The sequence below is a fragment of the Pomacea canaliculata genome, linkage group LG3, assembly GCF_003073045.1.
Source record: "Pomacea canaliculata isolate SZHN2017 linkage group LG3, ASM307304v1, whole genome shotgun sequence".
Classification (NCBI taxonomy): Eukaryota; Metazoa; Mollusca; class Gastropoda; order Architaenioglossa; family Ampullariidae; genus Pomacea; species Pomacea canaliculata.
Window position 1 is genome coordinate 14,867,945 of NC_037592.1, and position 21,261 is coordinate 14,889,205.

Below are 21,261 nucleotides of genomic sequence, written 5' to 3' on the forward strand. Positions count from 1 at the left end.
AACACACTCTTCCCGATTGTGTATTTGATACACGCGTCAACTGCCCCACACCAAAAGGTGTTAAGACTAGCAATTCTTTGTTAACAGTAGAGCTACGCAGCAATATACAAGTAGACGAAGAACGAGTACAATATCTTGGCAGGGACTTTTACTTTTATTCACTTGCAGGAGGTTGCTGCGCACCTACAAGCAGGCTTTACATCTCGCTGTTCTCGTCACGTGCCTCGTTCTCACTGGACGTGTCATCTACACCCACACATGGCTTTCTCGCAGCTCAAAGCAGTTGGAGACCTCTCTCAACCAAACACGTCGTAGAGTTCCAGGACTCGAGTGACACTCGTAAAGTCACGCTTCACCATGGAAATGATGAGGAACAGCAGCACAATGACCCTCCTCGCCGCGGGGTCACGTATTGGGAGCGCGATTCCAGGAACGCTTCGCGAAGACTGGCAATCAGACGAACGATGTCAAGGTGATTCTCATGCGAGATTTCCCGTACTACTACGAGATCAAGCCAGGCTCCCAGGTGTTTCAAGGATGTCCAGGTGTCAGGTCATGCACAGTGGCCACAGACTCTAACGTTCCCGCTGATCTGGTCATTCTCTTCTCCACCAACAGCAACAGTCGCAACTATACAAGTCCGCCTCCACGACCAGCGAATCAGGTAGGACGATTCACATTCATGCTGTCAATGTCGAGGATGACGATAGTGACGACAACGACAATGACGACGACTGTCGCGGAAGAGAGATTATCTCAAAGGAAAAAGTTTCAAAAGGGCATAGAGATAAGCAGTCACTAGACTTTATAAGACTTTTCTTAAAGACCGGCTGACATTGTCATTTTGTCAATGCCTGCGTGAAATCGTTTATAAAATTGCTTTTGTATGTGACAGATCTGGGCATACTTCGCCGTCGAGGCTCCTCCACACTCGTACAGCTCTGTCCTGGGGTCACCAGCATGGCGGCTGTACTTCAACTGGACCATGACCTATCGCCTGGATTCCGACATTCGCTTCGGCTACGGTATAGTGGTCAAAACGTCCAACGACTCAGGATCATCTGACCATAAAACTTACGATGAGAGTGCTCTGATGAAGAAAATCCGAGGCAAATCCAAGATGGCTGCAATCCTTGTCAGCAACTGCGACGACAATGCCCAACGCCTTTCTTTTTTGAAGCTTCTGAAAAAAGCTGTGCCAGGGGTGGACGTTTACGGGACCTGCGGGTCGCTCAGTGCGAGAAAGGATTAAGCAGCTGCTACGAGATGCTGGAACGGATTATTTCTTCTACCTGGCATTCGAGAACTCGCTGTGCACGGACTACGTCACGGAGAAGGCGTTCCTGACACTGAAGTACGACGTGGTGCCCGTGGTGCGGGGAGGAGCCAACTACAGCAGCCTCGTCCCGCCCATGTCCGTCATCGACACGTCCGCCTTCCAGTCCATCCTGGACCTTGGGCGCTACCTGCAATACCTGAAGGACAACCCCACGGAGTACCTGCGCTACCTGCGGTGGAAGAAGGACTACGTCATCGTCGAGCCCCAGCCGCTGCCGTGGTGTGAGCTGTGCTCCAAGGTGCACGAGGCGACGTACGGCAAGCAACGTCCTCAGGCTTACGTCAACGTCAATTCCTGGTGGGTTGACGGCACGTGTAGACAAGCCAATGATCTTCACATATATGGACAGTTTTAGGCCTAATCAAGATGTGGGACACAATCAAATTTTTGGCAGTTGTAGCCATGTTGAGATGTGTAGTAATTCTAGTAGTTGATGTTGACATTTCTACGTTAGCTTCCGGATAAAGGGGGGTTAGATTCTCGAAACAGAAGTGACAAGGAACCATGCACGTCAAGTGTAGGAAAGCGTCAGGAGGAAAGAAGCATCTACATTTGAGAACAGGTGTTAGGTTGTCGAGACTCATTGGTTAGTGCGGAAAGACTCTTCTCGAAGGATTTCCGGAAGGAGGTAGATATGGGAACAGACAGACTATGTTTATGAAAGAAAATAATCCCGAGATGGGATGGTGCACAAGACTACTTCCTCTTGCTTGTCTTTCCCGAGTATTTGTTTCCCGTTTGTACTCGGATTGTCTTTCCTCTGCCACAGATCGGTCTAACCTTTCAAAGTTCACCTTCTGTGTCAGTACTCAACTAGCATTCTGCTTGTGCGACATGATTGACAACGAAATCTTTATGATCGTGGGAATGACACACCACTTTCGTTTAAGTAGGGGAAACTGTTTTTTTAATTCCTTTTATTCGTGTTTAAATAAGTGGATCTTGAAATGTTATTGTGAGGCTTAAAAAGTGTTGTTGTTGTTAATTTTTTTGTTGTTTTTGTTGTTGTTGTTGTTGTTTTATTATGTTTGTTTGGATCACAAGTATGCTGTGCGAAACCTGCCACACAATATACAATAAAAAGTTAAAACTGTAAGTCGAAGGGGATCATAACAAAAGCGCAGGCGGGAGACTGAATGCTGCCTCTTGTCGAAGGAAAACAGAAGTACTCAAAAGTCAAAAGCTTTCTTGTATATCTCATTTAAAATTTCAGTATCCGTCTCATTTCCCAGTCTAAAACATAATTGTCCGATCAATGGTCTCCAACTTCAAAATCTGTGGGTTATAGTATTTTTAATTACACTATCCGAGATCTCGGTCGTGTATGTGAAAGGGGAGGCAATCGTATTTCTTATAGAGACAGTAAACAGCAGTTCCTTCCCTTTGTATGCTACTAAAAGGGGAAGAGGTGGGGCAACAACAGTAATGCAATGATAATGTAATCATTCACAGCCTTTTCAAAATATTTGCTGCAATTTTCTGTACACAACAGCAGTTTATTCATAATTTGAAATAAACATTACATAGCGACACGGGACAAACAAATTTAGTTAAACACACTTCATTGGTGTATTTATAACGTAGTAAGTCTAAATTTTCAAATAAATATAATTTAAGCACTGCTCGCGAAGCAAAGTTTCTTTTTTCAGGTCTGAAAATTTTAACAATAGAGAAGTATAAATCCAACAATAATAGAAAAATATACAAACCGACAATAACTGAATGCCCCAAAACAAAACCCACAGATTTTCATGCAGACCAGCCACTTTGCTCCCAAGGAAATATTATTTTAAAGTAATCGTTCAGTTTCTAAGACATATTTCTTCTTCTGTTTCTTCGGCATCAGGGTTCTGGCACTGGGAGCTGGGTAAACCTGCCGTTCCCCTGAAAAATGCACAGCGTGATAAGGAGGACACTTCAAGTTACAAGCAACCCATTATATATTGCACAACATCCACCGCTCCCACACCCCTCTTTCTCATTTCAAGAAACATAACATGCACAAATCTAAGAGTCCCAAAGATTTGTGCTTATATTATAAGTTATAATTGTAGACAGGTAAGCACGTAAACCTTGCTAAATTTGTCTCCCCTTTTATCAAAATTTGAGGTGAAGAGCGCTATTGGGGTGCATGAATTCTAGTACAATGAACCATCCAGCTGCCTTGTTATACGTACTGTAAATGTAGTGTGAACGCTCACTTTTGAGAAAACTTAACCACAGTATCTTTGCCTTTGGCTAGTTTAGGACTTCCTTTCATTTTCTTGTCTTCACGACCACGACCTCCTCCTCCTCCTCCTCCTCCTCCTCCTCCTCCTCCTCCTCCGCCTCCGCCTCCGCCTCCGCCTCCGCCTCCGCCTGCCTTTTTCATTTTTTTATGTTTGATTTTCTGAAAATTTATTTTAAGTATTATTATTTTTAAAAAAAACCAGCATTCAGTATTAGTAAACTTTTGACAACTTGAAGTATGGAAAAGAAAGTAAGCACAGAATGATTAATAATTTAGTCGATTAGTTGGTTGCTTTATTTGAAAGGTATCTGCTGCTGTCTAGTGGTGATTTCACACAACGAGAGGAAGCAGAATAGAAAATAAAGGGAAAGAAAGAGGAAAAACTGGAATAATCAAGATAAAAACTCAGAGTATATGCATATAAGTAAAACCAATCATAAATTAATTTTAACAAGTTCAGTGTACTGGAGTAAAATCTTAGAGAAATAATAACAACTGTATTGGAAATAAACTTACACCACATTCCTCGTAATCACTGTTACGCAGAATTTTCACACACAGTAGCTTATCAGTAAATAAGATGCTTGATAAGGATCAACATTATGAAGGACTAGGCTTAAATCAAAATACAAAAACATGAATATGCTTACCTGAAGGTGGTGAATAGGAAATGAAGGTTTTGCAAGTTGATAATACAGGAAAGCTGCTACAAAATATTTGTTATTGCTTGTAAAAAAAACTTGAAGCATACTAAACTGTGCCTCAGCCATGCACAAACAAGGCAAAATGAACAACCACCACATCTTTTCAGTGTGAAAAATATATATTCATGCAGCTTGCTTTTGTGTATGCGGATGTGCATGTGTGGGGAGTGTGCGCGTGCATGATGTGTGTGTGTGTGTCAGAAAGACAAAGAGGAACTGGTCGGTGCTGATCAGATTTTAATTTCTGGTGCTCTGATGTTATAAACTCATATTTTCGCCAAACCTCAGAAATTACACATTTGCTGGCAACATAAGAAAAGCAATGACTACATAAGAATTACAGATTCTGAACAAAATATTCAAATGAATCCATGCAATGCAAATGAATCTCAATGTTAACAAGCAAGAAAAAAAATCGTTCTTGATGTCTGTTGAAAATCTGGACATAAAAGACACAAAAATGAAGCCAAATGCCACTGCCATAGAAACCATGAGGCCAAGGTATGACCATTCTATAAATCACCCAACGAGGGCCTCACTACGAATGACCTTTGTGTTGCAGGTGCTTCCAGAACATGAGGTCAAGAGAGCAAGCTGTTGTTTGAGCGTTTCCTTCAGATTTGGTGCAGCAGTGCTGGCCAGGTTGGTCAGCTCAAAAGGATCAGAAATCAGTTCATACAGTTCCACAAAGTTCTGCAAGAAAAAATAATCAAAAAACGTTAGAAACACATCAGTAAAGTTACTAAAACATTTTTAAAATCCCTTTTTGAAACTATGAAATGATTCATTAAAAATGCCTAACGCTGGCCATGAGAATCCGCTGGGACTGTTCTATTATCCAGGAAAAATGGTGAAAAAAATACAAAAGAACTTTTCAGAAGGGGTACTGTCATAAATATGCTAATCTCTAAGGGCTACCTAAAAAAATGCAGTAAAACTGGTACATTCGCAAATTAATGTAAATCAAGTTTTTTTTTTTAAATCAGTTAATCACAGTGTATTTTTAACCGCGTTTAGGAGATTTGTTTACACGTAAAAAGGAATGATTTAAAGCAAAAACTGACGAACTGGGAAAAGTGATGATAGAAAAGTGGGCAGACGGTTTAGTATTCAGGTGTTCGAGGAAGGTAAGCGCTTGATAATGGTGCTTACCTGATTATCTTTAAATTCACAATACTTGTAGATAGCTGAATCAACTGTCGCCCGAATACAGGAAAAGGTGTTGTTCCAGGCGTCTTCACACACACAGTGAGCAAGCGGATTGCAGTTCTAAAACAATTGAATGATTAGGTAATTTATAACTTGATTAAGTAGCAATATTTATAATCAACTTGGTTTAGGTCGGACTGATGATACCAGAAAGAGTTGGCTTTACAAACATTAGACAGACTCCTATTAAACTAAACATATGATGAGTAGACATAAGGATTATAAAGAACAAAAGTCAAAGACATCGAGCGATGCTGCCAAATTTGAGAAAAACGTTTGTCAAAACAGGCAGAATATCGGAATTATCATGGTTGCCAAGCTAAATAACATTTAGAAAAAAGTGTTTATCAAGCAAAATGAGGAATTTAGAGAAGCACAGTCTTGGAAGGAAAATTGCAGTTATACATCAACACTTTTATTAAGCGCAAATATCAAATTTGGGAAACAATATTATCAAGTTAATATGCCAAAATTTTGGGGAAAATGTATTGAAATAGAAAGCCGAATTTTTAAAATCACACGGGTTTTTTTCCCATCCATTTGCGAAGGACAAAATTGTTTCTCTATGTAATTAATGCACTTTTATCGAGAAATGCTCTAGACTCATTATTTGTTCAGTCACTTACGAAGAGGCGTTGGTTTTGCCACTGAGGGCAACCTGCAATGGAGACTTTTTCTTCTCCACTGTACTCCACCAGGACATTAGGGCGGAAATTCTGGGAAGCCTTAGGGTTCTCCCACAGAGGTGTCAACGGCTTTCCGTCCATATGGTCGGGCACCTCTCCCCCAGCCAGAGAAATGAAGGTAGGTCCCAAGTCAATGTTCATAGCACTTTCCTGTTTCAGAGAAAAGTCAAAGATTTTTGACAATCTAGTCTGCTTCAGACATAACACAGCAAAGTTAATAATCACACAAAAATAAGTTAAACGGTTAAAGAATACAGAGGCTACATGCTAAATGTTGGGAGCACAAAATTACTGTTTGGATTTACTGTGTAATTTGCAAATTATCCTAGTAATGTTAAAAGGGATAAAACTGTACTTTAGTTTCTTATAGTATAAAAATTATTTATTAGGAACAAAAAATACTTTTCGAAGGAGTTTTTCAAGGAGTTGACATTTGTTGAATACAATAGAGTCAAGCATATTTCTAGAACATACCTGACTGGTCGTACCAGCTGCAATACCCGGACCACGAATCATCATTGGTACCCGGATGTCAAACTCGTAAGGTTCTCGCTTGTCGTAAGGCAAGCCAAACTGCCCCAGGTGGTACCCGTTGTCGGAGGCGAAGAGGATGTAGGTGTTGTCCAGTAAGTTCTTGCGGCGCAGGGTATTGTACACGTCTTCTACCATGTCATCGACAGACAGAAGGGTCCGCAGTCTGTGTGTAGATACACGTACAAAGAGTGAATTTTAATGAAGAAGTAATTAAAGATAATACATTCTCCAAGACCGCATTTTATTAGATAGAGGTTGACAGTGTGCTCCTACACTGATCTGACAGGAAAGGGAAAAAAAAAACAAATTCTTTCTTGGTGACAAACGAGATCAGGGAACAGTTCACATGCTTTTCTTCGTCAGTTAACAAACGAGAGTATAAAACTGTGTTCGCAGGCTTTCTTCGAATACAGATGGCAGATGTCATCAAAAAATGGTCATTTGCTCCAGTTAATGCCATCTGTTAATGCCACCGTAACCTCCCTCGTGGGCCCACATGAGCCCCTTCTGGCAATAGTGAAGCGGCGCAAGCTCGCCTGGTTCGGTCACGTCACCCGCCACAACACCCTGTCCAAGACGATCCTACAAGGAACCCTCGAAGGGAGCCGTCGTCGTGGTCGTCCGAGGAAAAGCTGGGTCACCAACATTAAAGAATGGACCGAACGCGAGATGCCAGACCTGCTCTCATCTGCTCAAGACAGGACCGGGTGGAAAATTCTGTCTGTTGCTGCTGCCGGACGGTCCCCCCTACGCCCGGACCGGGCATGGGACTGACCTGACCTGACCTGACCTGAATGCCATCTACCAATACGGCGTCTAGGGGTGTCTCGGATACATTTTACTCCTTTATTTCGGTAAGCTTACCGATATATAGATAAATATGTATTTAGGGCTTCTGCTAAGGCTAAATTCTTTGAGGTCCCAGGGACCCCTTCTTCAGATTTTTAAGGGGTCCCTGTTCTTCGCCCAAATTTGAAGGGGACCCCATTGACGAAAATTGAAGGGGTCCTACGAACTTTTAATGCGTACTGTACGCAATTTTTTGCGTAAGCAGAAGCCCTGAATGTATAGGATAATCCTTTTACTAGACACAAAGAAAATGTGGATGCACTTACCTACTGGAATAATACTCATCCACCAGCTGCAGGGTGTCGTTAGGCATGGGTATGATCGGCTGTTCCATCAGCCAGTGTTTGTCCTACGCGGAAAAGTAACGTGTCAGTATGGAGGGATGGCATTACATGACAAATGGTTGTAGTCATCACATTATAAACACTAAAACAGAATACCTCGATGTGTGTTGGGATGTAGAGCTGCTTGGTAGATCCACATTGCTGGTCCACATTTTGCAGAAGTACTCTATGAGTAGATGGGAAGGTCTCTGTTTGGACAGGGCATTTTTGTCCGGAGTGGATTTATTTAAATCTTATCTCTCCCATTAAGATGTTATGCACAAGCATCCCCCCCTTTACTCAGTGACAAGGACCAACCTTACCTTAGCCTTGACGTTGAAGCTGCCGTGATCACGTGGGGCTTTGGCGGCGCTGTACCTGTGGGCGTAGTGCGGGGCTGATGGGAAGGGTTCATGGCAGGCGGGAGTGGACAGCATGAGGAAGAAAGGAGGGCTGCTCGGTCCCTGCAGTTCCAGAAAATCCTGCGCGCGACGATTCTGTGGACAGAGGAGGCTCTATGAACAGGGAACGGTATGGTATTTCAGATTAATTGACACATAACTGATACTTGTTCTTTAAAAAAAATTCTTTGTTTAACTTTTCTTCCTCCGTTTGACTGCTGCGTATTTAAATGTCGTTTGGCGGAGAATATGTAGTATACAGCTGTTACAGGCCTACTATGTTATACATGACACATTTTACTTGTTAAGTAATATATCACAGCTGTTACAAACACAATCGACCGAAAGTTCAGAAAACCATTGAGACTGACGATGAGGTCCGTGAGGTAGTCGTTGAGGTAGTCGTGGCCGTGAGTCTCCAGTGTGCCGTTGATGGAGATTTGGTAGTCGTAATACTTGGAGTTTCCCACCTGAAAAATATACAGATGGTGAGCGCTGGTAAATGTGGTACATGGAATTACATGGAAGTTTCTAGAACTAGACTCTGTGAAAATGTCTCTAGTCTTCGCGGAAAACGATGTTGCGGCGCAACTACACTGAAGGTTTATTTGTTGTGAGAAGAGAATCTGTCATTGATCATTGATGAATACTAATTGAGAAAATGACCTGTCATTAAACTTACTACTCCATATTTAATATTAAAAATAATTTTAAAAAAAATTCCTGTAAAGTTAGATTTGTTTATGGTTTGACATGACCGTGATGTCCCTTTGTCTGACTGACTTCCGGATGACAGCTCTCCGTTTCTGTCATTTCGTTCGTTGTCTCCGACGAACCTTTTTGTTTCTTCCTCTAGCATTGATCTATGCATCTTTTTGCTATGTTCCCAAATTTATTTCTGAACTATATTTTTTCACTATTTTATGTCTACTGCTACATTTGCTCCACCCTGCCGTTACTTAGATTTTGGATCAGTGTGTCAGCAGCGTTGATCTCGGACTCCGTTTTCTACAATGGCTTCAGAAAGTTTTGATGTTGAACTGTTATCGAAAGCTTCGTGATCAGTAGAGACAGGTCTGGCTGTGTTCATAAATTGGTATAAATTGGTGAAAATTAAACGACTGCACTAAATATTGTCAGTTGAGCTTCCTTATAAACGTTATATGAAGTTTTATCTACTTTAAAAAAATCCTCATCATCATCATCATCATCATCATCATCATCTTCGTCATTATTATTCTTATTTCTGTATGTGTGTATTTTGTGAAACCGATTTTTTTATGTCAAAGCGCACAGAATTTGCTGCTGGCAAGGAAATGAGCTCTCTAAATGCTTTTATATCTTTCTTGATTGATTGATTGATTGATTGATTGATTGATTGATTGATCAATTGATTTAAAAAAGATATCTCACCAGTCCGTTCCACCAGTCCCATCCGGGAGGAACGTGACTCACTCCTCCAACCCTATCATATCCGTACTGCAAAATAATATTTTTTACTTTACCACTGTCGTCGAATATTTTAACAGACAGCCCTTCCCTCTTCTATTTTTTTTTTTGTTTTTTTTTTTTTTGCGAACCCTCTTATCTCCACTGCGAGGCAAACAAGGCTCTAAAGAGAACATCTGGAGAAAAACTTGCTTCGAAAGAAAGAGCGATTTGGCTTATCCCCGTTACCTTAACACACCGTTATTTATTTTATTTAAATCATTTTTTTAAAGATGCATTCAGAGACAAGCGCGCACACACACACTATGCAGGAATTGTCTTTAACCCACAGAAAACAGACCACATATCTTTTTAGGACCAGGATTTTTTTATTTTTTTTGGTTTTTGTATGCTCTGTTTTTGACCAATGCAGATAAGAACAGGACTTACCTGGTTGAGGTACTTGCCGGCGAAAAACGTTGTGTAGCCTCTTTGCTTGAGGTAAACGGGGAATCCCCTGGTTTCCTGATTCTGCTGCCAGCTTCTGCTGCTGCAGCCGCCTTCCACAGAGTTGTTGATGGCCCCGTGGTTGTGAATGTACTTACCAGAGATGATGCTGGAGCGACTGGGACAGCAGATGGGGCAGGACACTACCTGCAGGACAACAATCAGACCTTGATCATGTAATCTGCACACACACACACACACACACGCAAACAAAACATTTACAAATACACGGTTAGACATCTACGTGTTCACACAAGACATCTTACAACACACACATATATATATATTCACACATACAAGCACGAACGGACGTACACACCCACAGACAAGAACACGTAAGAACATTCTCTCTCTCTCTCTCTCTCACACACACACAGAGCCAACATCGTCATGAAAATATATCATCCAACTGATGGTGCAGTCGAGTGCAAAGTGATAACGGCGATAATTAAAATTGCGAGACATTAACAACCACCCCCACCCTCAATTCTTCACCACTCAACAACAGCTCGTGTTTGTTTGTTTGCCTTTTCACTTGATTCCAAACGTCCTGGACACTTTATTCCACTTTCCGCCTGTCTTCGCCGACGTTTGCAGTTCTTTTTCTTACGTCGTCGACGACGACGACGTAAAGGACGATGATGACTTTCGAGCTGTGGATGAGAATCTATGCGGTGATCAATGTGTTCATGCAGGGGATGAACTGTGCTCACCGCGTTAGTAAACGTCAGACCCTGTTGGCCGATCAGGTTGGTCGTCTTCTGCATGGGATCCTGTCAGCAGACATATTCAGAGCTGATCATCGTCAACGTCTTTATACAGGTATGTTACATTATAGGTGTATAGGATACTGGTGATCATCGTCAACGTCACTATACACAATTCTACAGGTATCGTGTTATTGTCCTGCAGTGTTTTGATTGGCTTACAGAATGGGCAGACGTTGTGACAATGCAACAAACACCGCGCATGCTCAGTAACAGATGGATTCAATACATGACGATATGATACCATTCATGATAACATATTTTGCATATGTCGTTGGATCCGTTCAAAAGAACTGGTACATAAAATAATACAGGAAAAATACAGTCCTTTAACAAGAATAAATGAAAGGCAAAGAAAAAAGCTGAGGTCAAGGAAGCATGCATACTCGAGCACACACAAAAACGAGAGATAAGAATAAAATATGGTATGCCACACTCCAATTGTTTCTACTCTGCGTCGCAATTGTTAATAGACATCGACATGACAACAATAGAAGAAGTCAGAATACATACCATCCCGCCAAGTACAAGATCCTGATCGTCTGTCAACACGAAGACGATGTTCGGAGGTTTGGGGCCAACTGTTTGACCAGCAGCACTGACCATTGCCATCAACAAGCAGACCAAGACTTCAAACGCCATCTTCCTTCGTCTGAATGCTGACATTGAGTCGCCGTCCTATCTTTATACAACTCTCCTCCTTATCTTGCTCTTCAGGGCAGTCTCAGAAAGACCTTCTAGAGTCTATTTTTATGTGCCCCTATCAGCTCCTCTCTTTGCAATCATTTTTTCCTTAGTATATATGTAAAGTCCTTATAAAAAAGCAGGTAAGAAATTTGAAACCTGCGACAACGATTTTGAGAGACGTTGGAGGAAGCTACTGTAGGACCATCGTCAAGTGGATTGCTCATCCAGACTTGTGTCGCAGTTATTAAACTCGCCGATCGAATCAACATGTCGCCCTGGACTGGTTCAATACTCAGAGCGATTTACACAAAACAACAGCCGAAACCAAATTAGGCTCAGGTATGTTTGTGTATGTGTACTGATGCTTGGGATTCAAAATTCTTCGCACTCGAGAATTTTCTTGGGTTATCTACAATCAAAGCCTTGCTTGTTGAAGTTCTCTTGAGGATGTTCAGAATTTGTGTTTTAATATTGAAAGACCAGTCAGTTGAACGATACATTTTTAATTGTAAACATATTTAGGTCTTTAGTTAAAACAGTTTTTTTATACAACGATTGTGAATGGTATAAAAACAGTTTCATAAACACAGTTTTAAGGTTTACATATCTGGTGTGTAGCTGAGCCAAGGTTGACCTACTGTCTTGAAACCTTTGTCAACCAGTCAGTCAGTCAGAAAGCTTTTCTGTCCACACCTGCCATTCACTTGACCTCACGTGCCGTTCACTTGATAAATTCTACTGGCCATGATCTTGTTATTCTGAGGTTACCTAAGGTCGCCAACTGTATTGTTGCTGGTTTCATATATATAAATATATTGTGAGAGAAAGAAATTATTTACTGTATTCAATAAGTATATGTATATATTTATCTGTCTATAGCTAGCATATGAGCACTACCTGTAATTGCGGTTGTGGATTAATAACGTTGTATTGCTTTATTTTCTTCTACCTTCTTAATCGTCTGCTATCTGAATCTTTATGAACTTTGAGTGTTTATGTAATCTGAGTGCTTGTGTAGTCGAGTGGTTAGGTAGTCTGAGTGTTTATGTTTATTTTGTCTTGTCTTAGTGTTTATGTTTATTTTGTCTTGTCTTAGTGTTTATGTTAGTGTCATCTAAGTGTTTTTGTTTATGTCGTCTGTAAATGTCAACGTTTTGAGGACTGTTTATGTTACACTTGATGGCAGCTTTTTGCAACGAAATACTACACACCTAACTGAATGAAAAAAGAAAACAAACTTGTCTTATGAGCTTAATTTATCTGTTGGCTGGACATTTAGTTCATTTGCTTGTGTGAACACTCATCTGTAAGCTATCTCTTCGTTGACATCAGGTCCGTCGTTTTTAGACGCGAGCTAAAAGATGTTTTATCCTCCCGACACTAGTCAACATCATCTCATTATTAAAACGCACCTCCCACCTCGTGACAGACTGCTGCTCTTCAATCAATGGTGACTCATAATGCCTCACCATCACTGTTTTGCAGTCCTTTTTCTTATTTGCTTGTTCTCATCAAAACCTTCAGTTGCTAAAGAATCAAAACAAAATCTTTGATCGAATGGTGCATCCATAGAATTCTTTATCCAGTTTACTTTTGATGAAAGCTACAGCAGGCAATAATACATAAATACAAAAGGAAAATAGACAAAGGCCAGTATTAATAAGTAGCTTATCTTTTATACAGTGATTTGTGAGTGTGTTTGTGTGTGCGATTGTCAGTGGTTTTGATGTATTGCTTGTGTTATTACATAAAACTTGTCTAATATACTTCACAGTAAATACCTGAGTGCATGTATCTGATCACATGTTGTTGCTTACTCATCCACAAGAACGTTCGTTAATACTTACTTGAATATAGTACAGTAAAATCTTCATTAAGACTTTCCGGAATGCTACCCATCTTAAATACGATCCAAAACAGCTCATCTGTTATAAGTACCATCCCACAGTGACGGTTTGTCCTCTATTACAATCCTTTTATTTTGCAAAAGTTGAGAGTTAAAAAATTCTAAGTACTTCTTAAAAAATATACCGTCTAACCGTTCTTGCTCTATAATACAACTTTCTGCTAAAAGAACCTAAAAAAATGATGTACTTTATAAATTATGTGAATTTCGATCCAAAGCACATCGCCCCGTCTTATCTCCCCCCATCGTAAATAGAACTGACCATGAACCCATCATATCATAAAAGTGCAAATCGTTCCATCACTGATAGTCGAATCGACTCAGGCCCAAAGGACAAAACGATCACCGGGGTTACGAGTAGCTATTGATGTCAAAAATTAACAACAGAGCCATGTGTTGTTCCAAGTGCCGCCCCTCATCTTCTTCAACAAACATGGCCGCTTGACAAAACGCAGTCAGAGAACAAATCTCACAATGGCGCAAAAACTGGCTAATTACCGAGAACTCATTGTCCATACATTGTGGTGACTGTAATGATTCGAGAAGAAAGCGCTACAGTTCGTCTTTTTTCAAAATTTTGTTTAATGTATGCTTCAGTATTGGAAAAATCAAAAACGTTTGAGTTGTATGATGTGTAGTCGTGTTAAGTGCTTCCATCAAAGCAAGGCATACACAACATAAACACAGGAATAAGGGTTGCAATTGCAGTCACTTTCAGTTAATTATTTACCTATAAGAAATAAAACTATGTTAAAGTATTAGAAACGCACACAAGGGATGAGATCTTTCTATTCGCCCCCCTCCAACAACAAATAAATAGAAAACAAAACAACTGTTCCCGGTTCGCGCTCACACACACACACATGCACACGCACGTTGCTAGGGGATGCTGCTACTCCCACCCTCGAGTCTAATTACAGTGCATCATTAATTAACATCAACATCACATGATTAGGTTAACGGCTCGTCAGCTGGTGTCGGCTGTTGACTCTACTCAAGATAGCTGGAGGCCCAGTCTCTCATGTCGATGGATGATACACCATCATGTTTGCGCCATTTAGGGTTACACCTTCAAAGTCAAACTGTAAGCATTGTTTGATTTAAAAACTTCGGTTTCTATTTTATTTAGAATTTTTTTATGTAAACATTATTTTTAAAAACCTTTTGTTTACTTGTTGCCGGCTGCGCAAGCCCCACACACCAAGGGAAATAAATCAAGCTAATATGAAATAAGTGTCATGGTGTTGTCTTTCTTTGGTAATAATAGGAAGAATCATTTGCATTTCTTCCAAAGAAAGAAAAAACAAATGTTGTAATTTTTATTACTCATTTTTCGTTATTTACTGAATTTGAGAATTTGTTAATGTTACACAGCGTAGACAGCCTGATAAGGAAGAAGGTCCTCTGATGAATGTGATGACTGGATGGTTGAGGAAGATCAGTTTATGACTTGTAGAGCTGACCATATGTTCTTGAATCAAAATTATTTAACTCTGCACGACTCCACCTGATCACCTGTTAATGTGGGTTTCAAAGATAACATGGAGTTGTACCTCACTTTTCAGGTGATGCATGTCTCCCACGTGTCTTGTAAAAGACAAGAAGGAGTGATTCGTGACCCATTTGACTTATCTGTTACCTCCTAAACTTTATATGAACCCAGCTATTTATGATCCTTACATAAGAGTACAAAGAAGGACTTGTTTACCACCTTTCAAGAAATATCTCGGTGAAGAACTTTGTCACATGGCGACCTGGACGGACCGATTAGCATCCGTCTTTTTTTGGAAAATTGTGCATGGGCCCTGCAAGGCCTCTTCCGGTTTTTATGTCGGCTCACCAAAGCATTACCAACAGTTTTAATATCAATTTAAAGACTAAAGACAACTCAACAAACCTATATCACCCATGTCTTTTCTAACGAAATAACCGTTTACTGTTGTTCATGACTCATTATTTGTCTTTTTTTACATATCAGCAAAGGCTGGGTCAGCCATGAAACTGAATGAATAAATTAGATGGGTATAATTCAAATTAAAAGGATAATGTTTCTTTGGAATTTGATCATTAATATCTGTAACGCTGTTACAGTGGAATTCCAGGTACTGCGTTTCCTTTACAAACTAAATATTCCTCTAGCTTCTTCAAACTTCTTTCAGCTCCTTTCCGCGCTCTCATCTCCCTTTCTTTCACCTGTATGATTGCTGGCGTAGAATATTTTTGCGCTAACATGAGGAGACAAAGACAACGCCCCGTGTGTTATGAAAAATAGTCAGAATTAAAGTACCCTATCCTCCCCTGACCGCCCCTCCTCCCCCACACACTCCTCCTTACCTGTAGCATTGTGGCAGGCGTGACGAATTACCTTCTAGACGGATGTTGAGCGAGCATCCTAGTTTCCACCCCGAATTATGACCGCTGCACTGTGTATACATCAAGACCACCTGCATGCAATAGTGTTTCTGCAATATCTTTATTGGTATAAACTTTTCATTTTTTGAACGCTTTATTTCTACTTAATTTGATCATCAAGATTACTTGTAAAGTTGTTTTTTTTTTAAGTTGAATGGTAGACTATTCAACCTCTCACAGTCTTGTTTTTCAGCTCATTTCAACGCAGTATTAGTTTTTCCGGGAAGGAATGAAGGCAATGCAGGGCTCAAAATTTGAAGAAAATATTAATTTCGGATCATAAGATGAAACTGAAGGAAGGCAGGTACCGGGATAACTGAGAACCAAGGTGCACAACTGCTTACGATCTTTTCGGGACATTTACTAGAGTAGTTCCCCTTTACTGTGCCTTCCAGCCATAGGGTCATGGGTTTGAATCTCTCACTCGCTCTTCCGTAAACCACTTACACTTCCTGGCCCTATGTGGTCTTTTAACCCTCATATTCTAGAAAAATGGCCTACCATTTTAAAATGAGATGCTAAATGACATGTAGTATTAAACTAGTGCACAACAGTTACCGCCTGCGTCTGGCAGATGTTTGAACTGTGTATAAATTAGCTTTAGTATTCAGATATTCAAACTATGACAGAAGTATTCTGTTAGCTGTAATATTCAGATACTTAGCTTGTTAATTTTATCAGTTGTATGATTACTGTTTAGATTGCGATCGAGTATCCAATGATTTTTATTAGCTCTAACTTTCAAATATTAAGACTGTGTTTTCCGTTACCTGTAGTCGTACATGTTTAGACCGTGTATTTTATTAGCGGAAGTGTCTAGATGTTTGAAGTATATATATATTCAAGTGAATATTCAGTGGTAACCAATGGAGATGACTGGTGGTTACATTCTCCACAAAACCCCTCGACCAATGATTCACCTGACAGTTAGTGACACAAGCCGTGTGCGTCCCGTTACGACCCAACACACCTGTGTTACCTGCCTAATGACGTCACTGAGAGGCCGACACAGACTGCACGGTCGTGACACAGAGAGTGGGGCTGGGCACAGGAGCGTGAAATGTATGTATGTCGCCATAAACCCCGGCGAGATGCGGGACTCTGGCAGTCGCCCTCGGCTTATGGATGAGCCTGCGCTGCGCCTTGTCAGCCCCGTGACACGTCATTTGTATTCCGACGACCGCGACGCCCCCAGGCGGACAGAACTCGGTGGGTCGAGCCGTGTTCACGCAGGTAGGCTGTGGACTCCAAGCAACCTAAAAAGATGAGAAATTCTTTCGGTCTGGAGTTTGTGCTGCTCTTCGGACTTAGCTGGAGAAGATGCGGCAAGGTGGCTGCGATGTCATCTTTCTAGATGTTTCATCGACTCAAAAAAATTGAGACCAACTGTTGGGGCTGATTTAGGATTTAAAATTTGAATTAAAGTAATTCAGTGGCAGTTCTGTGGTGATAGACATAAATGCGCGCTGGTGTGTGTGTGTGCTAAGGGCAGACATCAACTCAAAACATAAATCGCACTCTTTGGTTTCTCAAAGATTTTAATGAACCTCCAAAGCATATTCTTACAAGAAAAAGACAAAGTCTTGAGACAAAACGAGTTCCATTCTTTATAAGATATGTAAAAGTGTTTTTGAAAAAGCATCATTTGTGATCTGTAATAAGAACGTTTTAAATTCCGCTAAAACTCACCTCATAACGTTTTACGAAATTCCTTCAATTTTTTTTTTCTTCAAATTCACACTCACACTGTACATTATTGTTGCACTACATTTTTATTATTTCTACTGAATATTTTTCACTCACATATTTGATGAATTTGACTATTTTTCATTGTGTTCGTATGTTGAGTATTTAAAAGCAAGAAAAGGATATAATTTCCACACATTAAGACCAAAAGTTAAAGCTTCACGTGTCTATTTATACATTATCGTGGGAACCATCTACTCATACATATCGTTTACATATGTAACCGTAAACGAGTAAAGAGGACAAGCAGATGTTAGTAATTATTTGCTATATGTTAATAAGACTTGGAATGAACGCCAGCGCACTCATCCACCCTTTACAAAACCTAGTTACAAAGGCACTAGTTATAGACACATGCACATCCACATCGCTGTAATTTGAAATTTGTGAACATCTTTTGCAATATATATGCGTTCCTTCAAACAGAATCAGCGGTTATAAACAAATTAATATAAGCATATGTAATTAGCAATTTATTATTTCAGTGATTAGGTATTCGGTGTATTTTTTATATAAGGCATGGATATTAGATTTATTGATGGTATGTATAATTTATGTTATTTTCATGCTGAATGTTTATATATATATACTATCTGTGTTTTGTATCTTTTTATACTTCATAATATTCGTGTTATTTTTTCAGACATTATAAATATTGTTATTCGCGTCACGCATTATTCATCCCAGACACCATATATAAGTGGCATGCGTGGCACATGTTCAAATTTTCTTAACACGATATTGAAAGAAACCTCATGCTACAATATTGCAAGTGTTATTTATTTAAGATATATAAGTGTTAATAATATATAGGGATAGACTACATTTTGATTACGAAAAGTTTTTTTTTTAGTTAGCTTTATACTTATTTAAAAATAAAATTCTTATCGATATACGACCAACGTTCCGCCAAGTCTCCTTGTGTAAGAAGCAGGACTGCACACAACCCACTCGCACACCTGAGATCAAAGCACCTGACATTTTATGTGTGTGCAGAATTCAGATGCTCGAACTGTAACTGAGACCTCTCCTTACAAACCACCATCTTCTTCAGAGGGTAAAGGAGCATAACCAAATGGGGAAAAAAATCATGTTTCCATTGGACAGAAGTCGCAGGTAGATGACAGGTGGTGTGGCGATGACAGCAAGCAGTTGTGGGCAGTAGTGCGATCACGGATCTTGGGAAATCCACCGCTTTGATTGTACGTGGCGCTCCCATGACCCGCGGCCACAAACGCCAGGGACGTGAACAGGTCTCCTCCAGCTCATCGCTTCCCTCTTCTCTTTCGTTTCACACGCTGTGACTACGTTTTTAATTCAAATGCCGGTCGAAAGAAAGTCCACGGGAGACAAGAACCGAGTTCAACTTAAAGTGCAACTCAGCCAACGGAACCCAACAGACCGCCAAGAGAACGTTGGCCTTCATTTGTAATGAACTGAATAAGATCCAACAAGACACGGCAGCTGGTGCAAGGGTCAAAGACTTTGTTATCACCAGTGCCCGACTTCGTGAGTTCAACTGATAACACCAAGATTTCAGCAAGGAGAGACAAAGCCATATATGTGCAGGTCACGTTCTGAATGAAACAATGAGATGAATAAAATGGTCTTTCTAATTTTTGTTCGAAGTTACAAGCAGCAACGCATCATCCCCATCTTTCCTTTCTTCTCATTTCTCACTATCCCACTATCTTTAGACACATACACATATGTGCACACACTCATGCACACATGCACACATGCACGCACTTTCATACACATACACACATAAGCGCACACACACGCACGTACGCACGTTCACACACACATGCACACAACAAAGCACACACATCTGTAAAAAATCTCTTCATTTAGTTCTGACTCGCTTTAATAAATTCAGGCTAAAGTACAAGCATTATACGATAGTAAATACTAAAATACTTAGAAACAACAGGAAATATTTTCAAAAGTAAAAATATTCAACCTGTAAGTCATCTTCTTCGGTTATAAAGAATTTCAAAGGTCCGTCTTGCTGGGATTCCGGTCGAAACCTTTTTATTGATGATTTATATTAGGCGGTTTATTATCTAAACACACGTTTTCTTGGCATTAAAAGTTTTTTTTTTTTAAATAATACATTTTTTTTCATTCTATCGCTCAAAGCTCTGTACAAAAAGGACTGGAAAGAGAAGACCCAAAGTTTCAAATACTTGATTGAATATTAAACAATTGCAGCAGTTAACGTAGCACAACGGAAACACTGAACAAGAAGATAAACCCAAGCATTCAAAAAAAAAAAAACCAGGTTCAAGATGATAAGGAACACTCTACCTTTGTCAAATATCTAGGTCTGTGAAAAAAGTGACAACGATTTTCGATCAAAATCTTTTTCTATTTTTAAGCAGAACGCACAAAGTGGTAAATAAATTCAACAGAATCAACAAGTTTTTTTTTTCTGTCTGTGGTTTTCTCTGTCTTTGTGGGGGATTTAATTGAAATGACCTGGGCGAACTGTCACAATGTTTTATTGTAGAAACTATAAACGCGCCTCATCCCGGCCGCCACGCATCAGAAGGAAGCAGACCACCTGACATTATCTCTCCTCACGCGGATGTCCTGCGAGGTTTATGAGGACCATAGGAATCATGAACACTGTCCACAATCCACAAGAAGATGTGAGCTTGTGTTAGTGTGTTGTGTGATTTTTTTTTTTTGGTGGGTGGAAGATGTGTTTGCGCGCGCGTGACTGCTTATGCGCCTGAGAGTGTGTGTGTGTGATTGTTCATGTGTGTTCATGCTTCCTTTGTCATTGCCTGATATGTGTTTGGTTTATCTTTTTTTAACAGATGCTAGCATTCAGGACTACTCAAAACAATTAAAGATTAAAAGAATTTTTCGTGAGAATTTTTTCGAAGAAATTCGCGGAACAGTTTGGATACTTCAAAAGAATTATTTAAACATGAAATGTGTGACGGGATGGCTCAAACACGACTGAGATTTTCCCCAAAGATACCAGACAAAAGATGGGAATAACGGTTTACCAATCATTTACTTGAGGATATTCATCTCAGGACACCGCAGTTTAGCTTTTACTGCTTTCGCATTTAATATTCACTTTAAAACTAAGGGAAGCCGCCAGATATCATCAGGAGCATTTGAGACCAAGCGCTATATTTTATTTTCTCTTTGTGGCGTTTAGGTTTCTTTTATGAAAAGCTAAGTGTTTTCTGGTTTGCACATTGTAAATGTTCTCAGACTCGAGTAAAATCACAATCTCTTCTTTTCGCTTACATCACAGGACTCATCAGCTGGCTTATAAATATTTCAAAAAGTCATTAAAGATTGTGGGTTGTGTGTTCAGAATTCTTCTCCTGAACAGGTAACTCTGTCTCTGGATGTAGCACTTTGTACATAACTAACTTGTCCTTATCACCTTATTTGTTGACGGCACAGTTTTCTAAAAGTCAACCCTCGACCATATTCTTTCGTTTTTATGGGAGTAAGCAAAAATATATTAAATAGACATGTAACTGGAAGGACAATGAAGAATTCTA

The 21,261-nt window shown here is 40.0% G+C and overlaps 2 protein-coding genes and 1 long non-coding RNA gene across 5 annotated transcripts; 2 read left to right on the forward strand and 1 right to left on the reverse strand.

Annotated features, from left to right (window-relative positions):
• The first annotated feature begins 481 nt into the window (after window positions 1–481).
• Window positions 482–2,715, forward strand: LOC112558954 (alpha-(1,3)-fucosyltransferase C-like). Its single transcript, XM_025229723.1, has 3 exons — window positions 482–664; window positions 896–1,109; window positions 1,192–2,715. The coding sequence occupies exons 1-3, from the start codon at window positions 482–484 to the stop codon at window positions 1,692–1,694; spliced, it is 900 nt and encodes a 299-aa protein (XP_025085508.1). The 3' UTR covers window positions 1,695–2,715.
• Window positions 2,716–2,814: 99 nt separating this feature from the next.
• Window positions 2,815–11,945, reverse strand: LOC112559084 (N-acetylglucosamine-6-sulfatase-like). Of its 3 annotated transcripts, none has more exons than XM_025229996.1 (14): window positions 11,491–11,945; window positions 10,924–10,983; window positions 10,154–10,357; window positions 9,689–9,754; window positions 8,647–8,745; window positions 8,198–8,371; window positions 7,818–7,900; window positions 6,643–6,865; window positions 6,109–6,318; window positions 5,426–5,542; window positions 4,823–4,966; window positions 3,698–3,728; window positions 3,541–3,640; window positions 2,815–3,223 (listed from the first exon to the last, which is right to left on the reverse strand). In XM_025229996.1, the coding sequence occupies exons 1-14, from the start codon at window positions 11,641–11,643 to the stop codon at window positions 3,142–3,144; spliced, it is 1,746 nt and encodes a 581-aa protein (XP_025085781.1). In that variant the 5' UTR covers window positions 11,644–11,945; the 3' UTR covers window positions 2,815–3,141. The 3 variants fall into 3 exon arrangements, with proteins under 3 accessions (XP_025085781.1, XP_025085782.1, XP_025085783.1); XM_025229997.1 differs by having other exon boundaries at window positions 3,517–3,640; window positions 11,491–11,943; XM_025229998.1 differs by lacking the exons at window positions 2,815–3,223; window positions 3,541–3,640; window positions 3,698–3,728 and having other exon boundaries at window positions 4,493–4,966; window positions 11,491–11,939.
• A 2,585-nt stretch (window positions 11,946–14,530) lies between these two features.
• Window positions 14,531–20,018, forward strand: LOC112559086. Its single transcript, XR_003098278.1, has 2 exons — window positions 14,531–14,654; window positions 18,725–20,018. It is a non-coding gene; the product is annotated as an uncharacterized LOC112559086 (long non-coding RNA).
• The last annotated feature ends 1,243 nt before the right edge of the window (window positions 20,019–21,261 follow it).

Coding starts and splice junctions, on each gene's coding strand:
- LOC112558954 (XM_025229723.1), top strand. CDS start 482: ATGCGAGATTTCCCGTACTACTACGAGATCAAGCCAGGCTCCCAGGTG. Junction 665..895: donor CTCCACGACCAGCGAATCAG/GTAGGACGATTC, acceptor TGTATGTGACAG/ATCTGGGCATACTTCGCCGT. Junction 1,110..1,191: donor TCTGATGAAGAAAATCCGAG/GCAAATCCAAGA, acceptor GCTTCTGAAAAA/AGCTGTGCCAGGGGTGGACG.
- LOC112559084 (XM_025229996.1), bottom strand. CDS start 11,643: ATGTCAGCATTCAGACGAAGGAAGATGGCGTTTGAAGTCTTGGTCTGC. Junction 4,967..5,425: donor GTGAATTTAAAGATAATCAG/GTAAGCACCATT, acceptor TTTTTCTTGCAG/AACTTTGTGGAACTGTATGA. Junction 3,641..3,697: donor TAAAAAAATGAAAAAGGCAG/GCGGAGGCGGAG, acceptor GAGGAGGAGGAG/GAGGAGGAGGAGGAGGAGGT.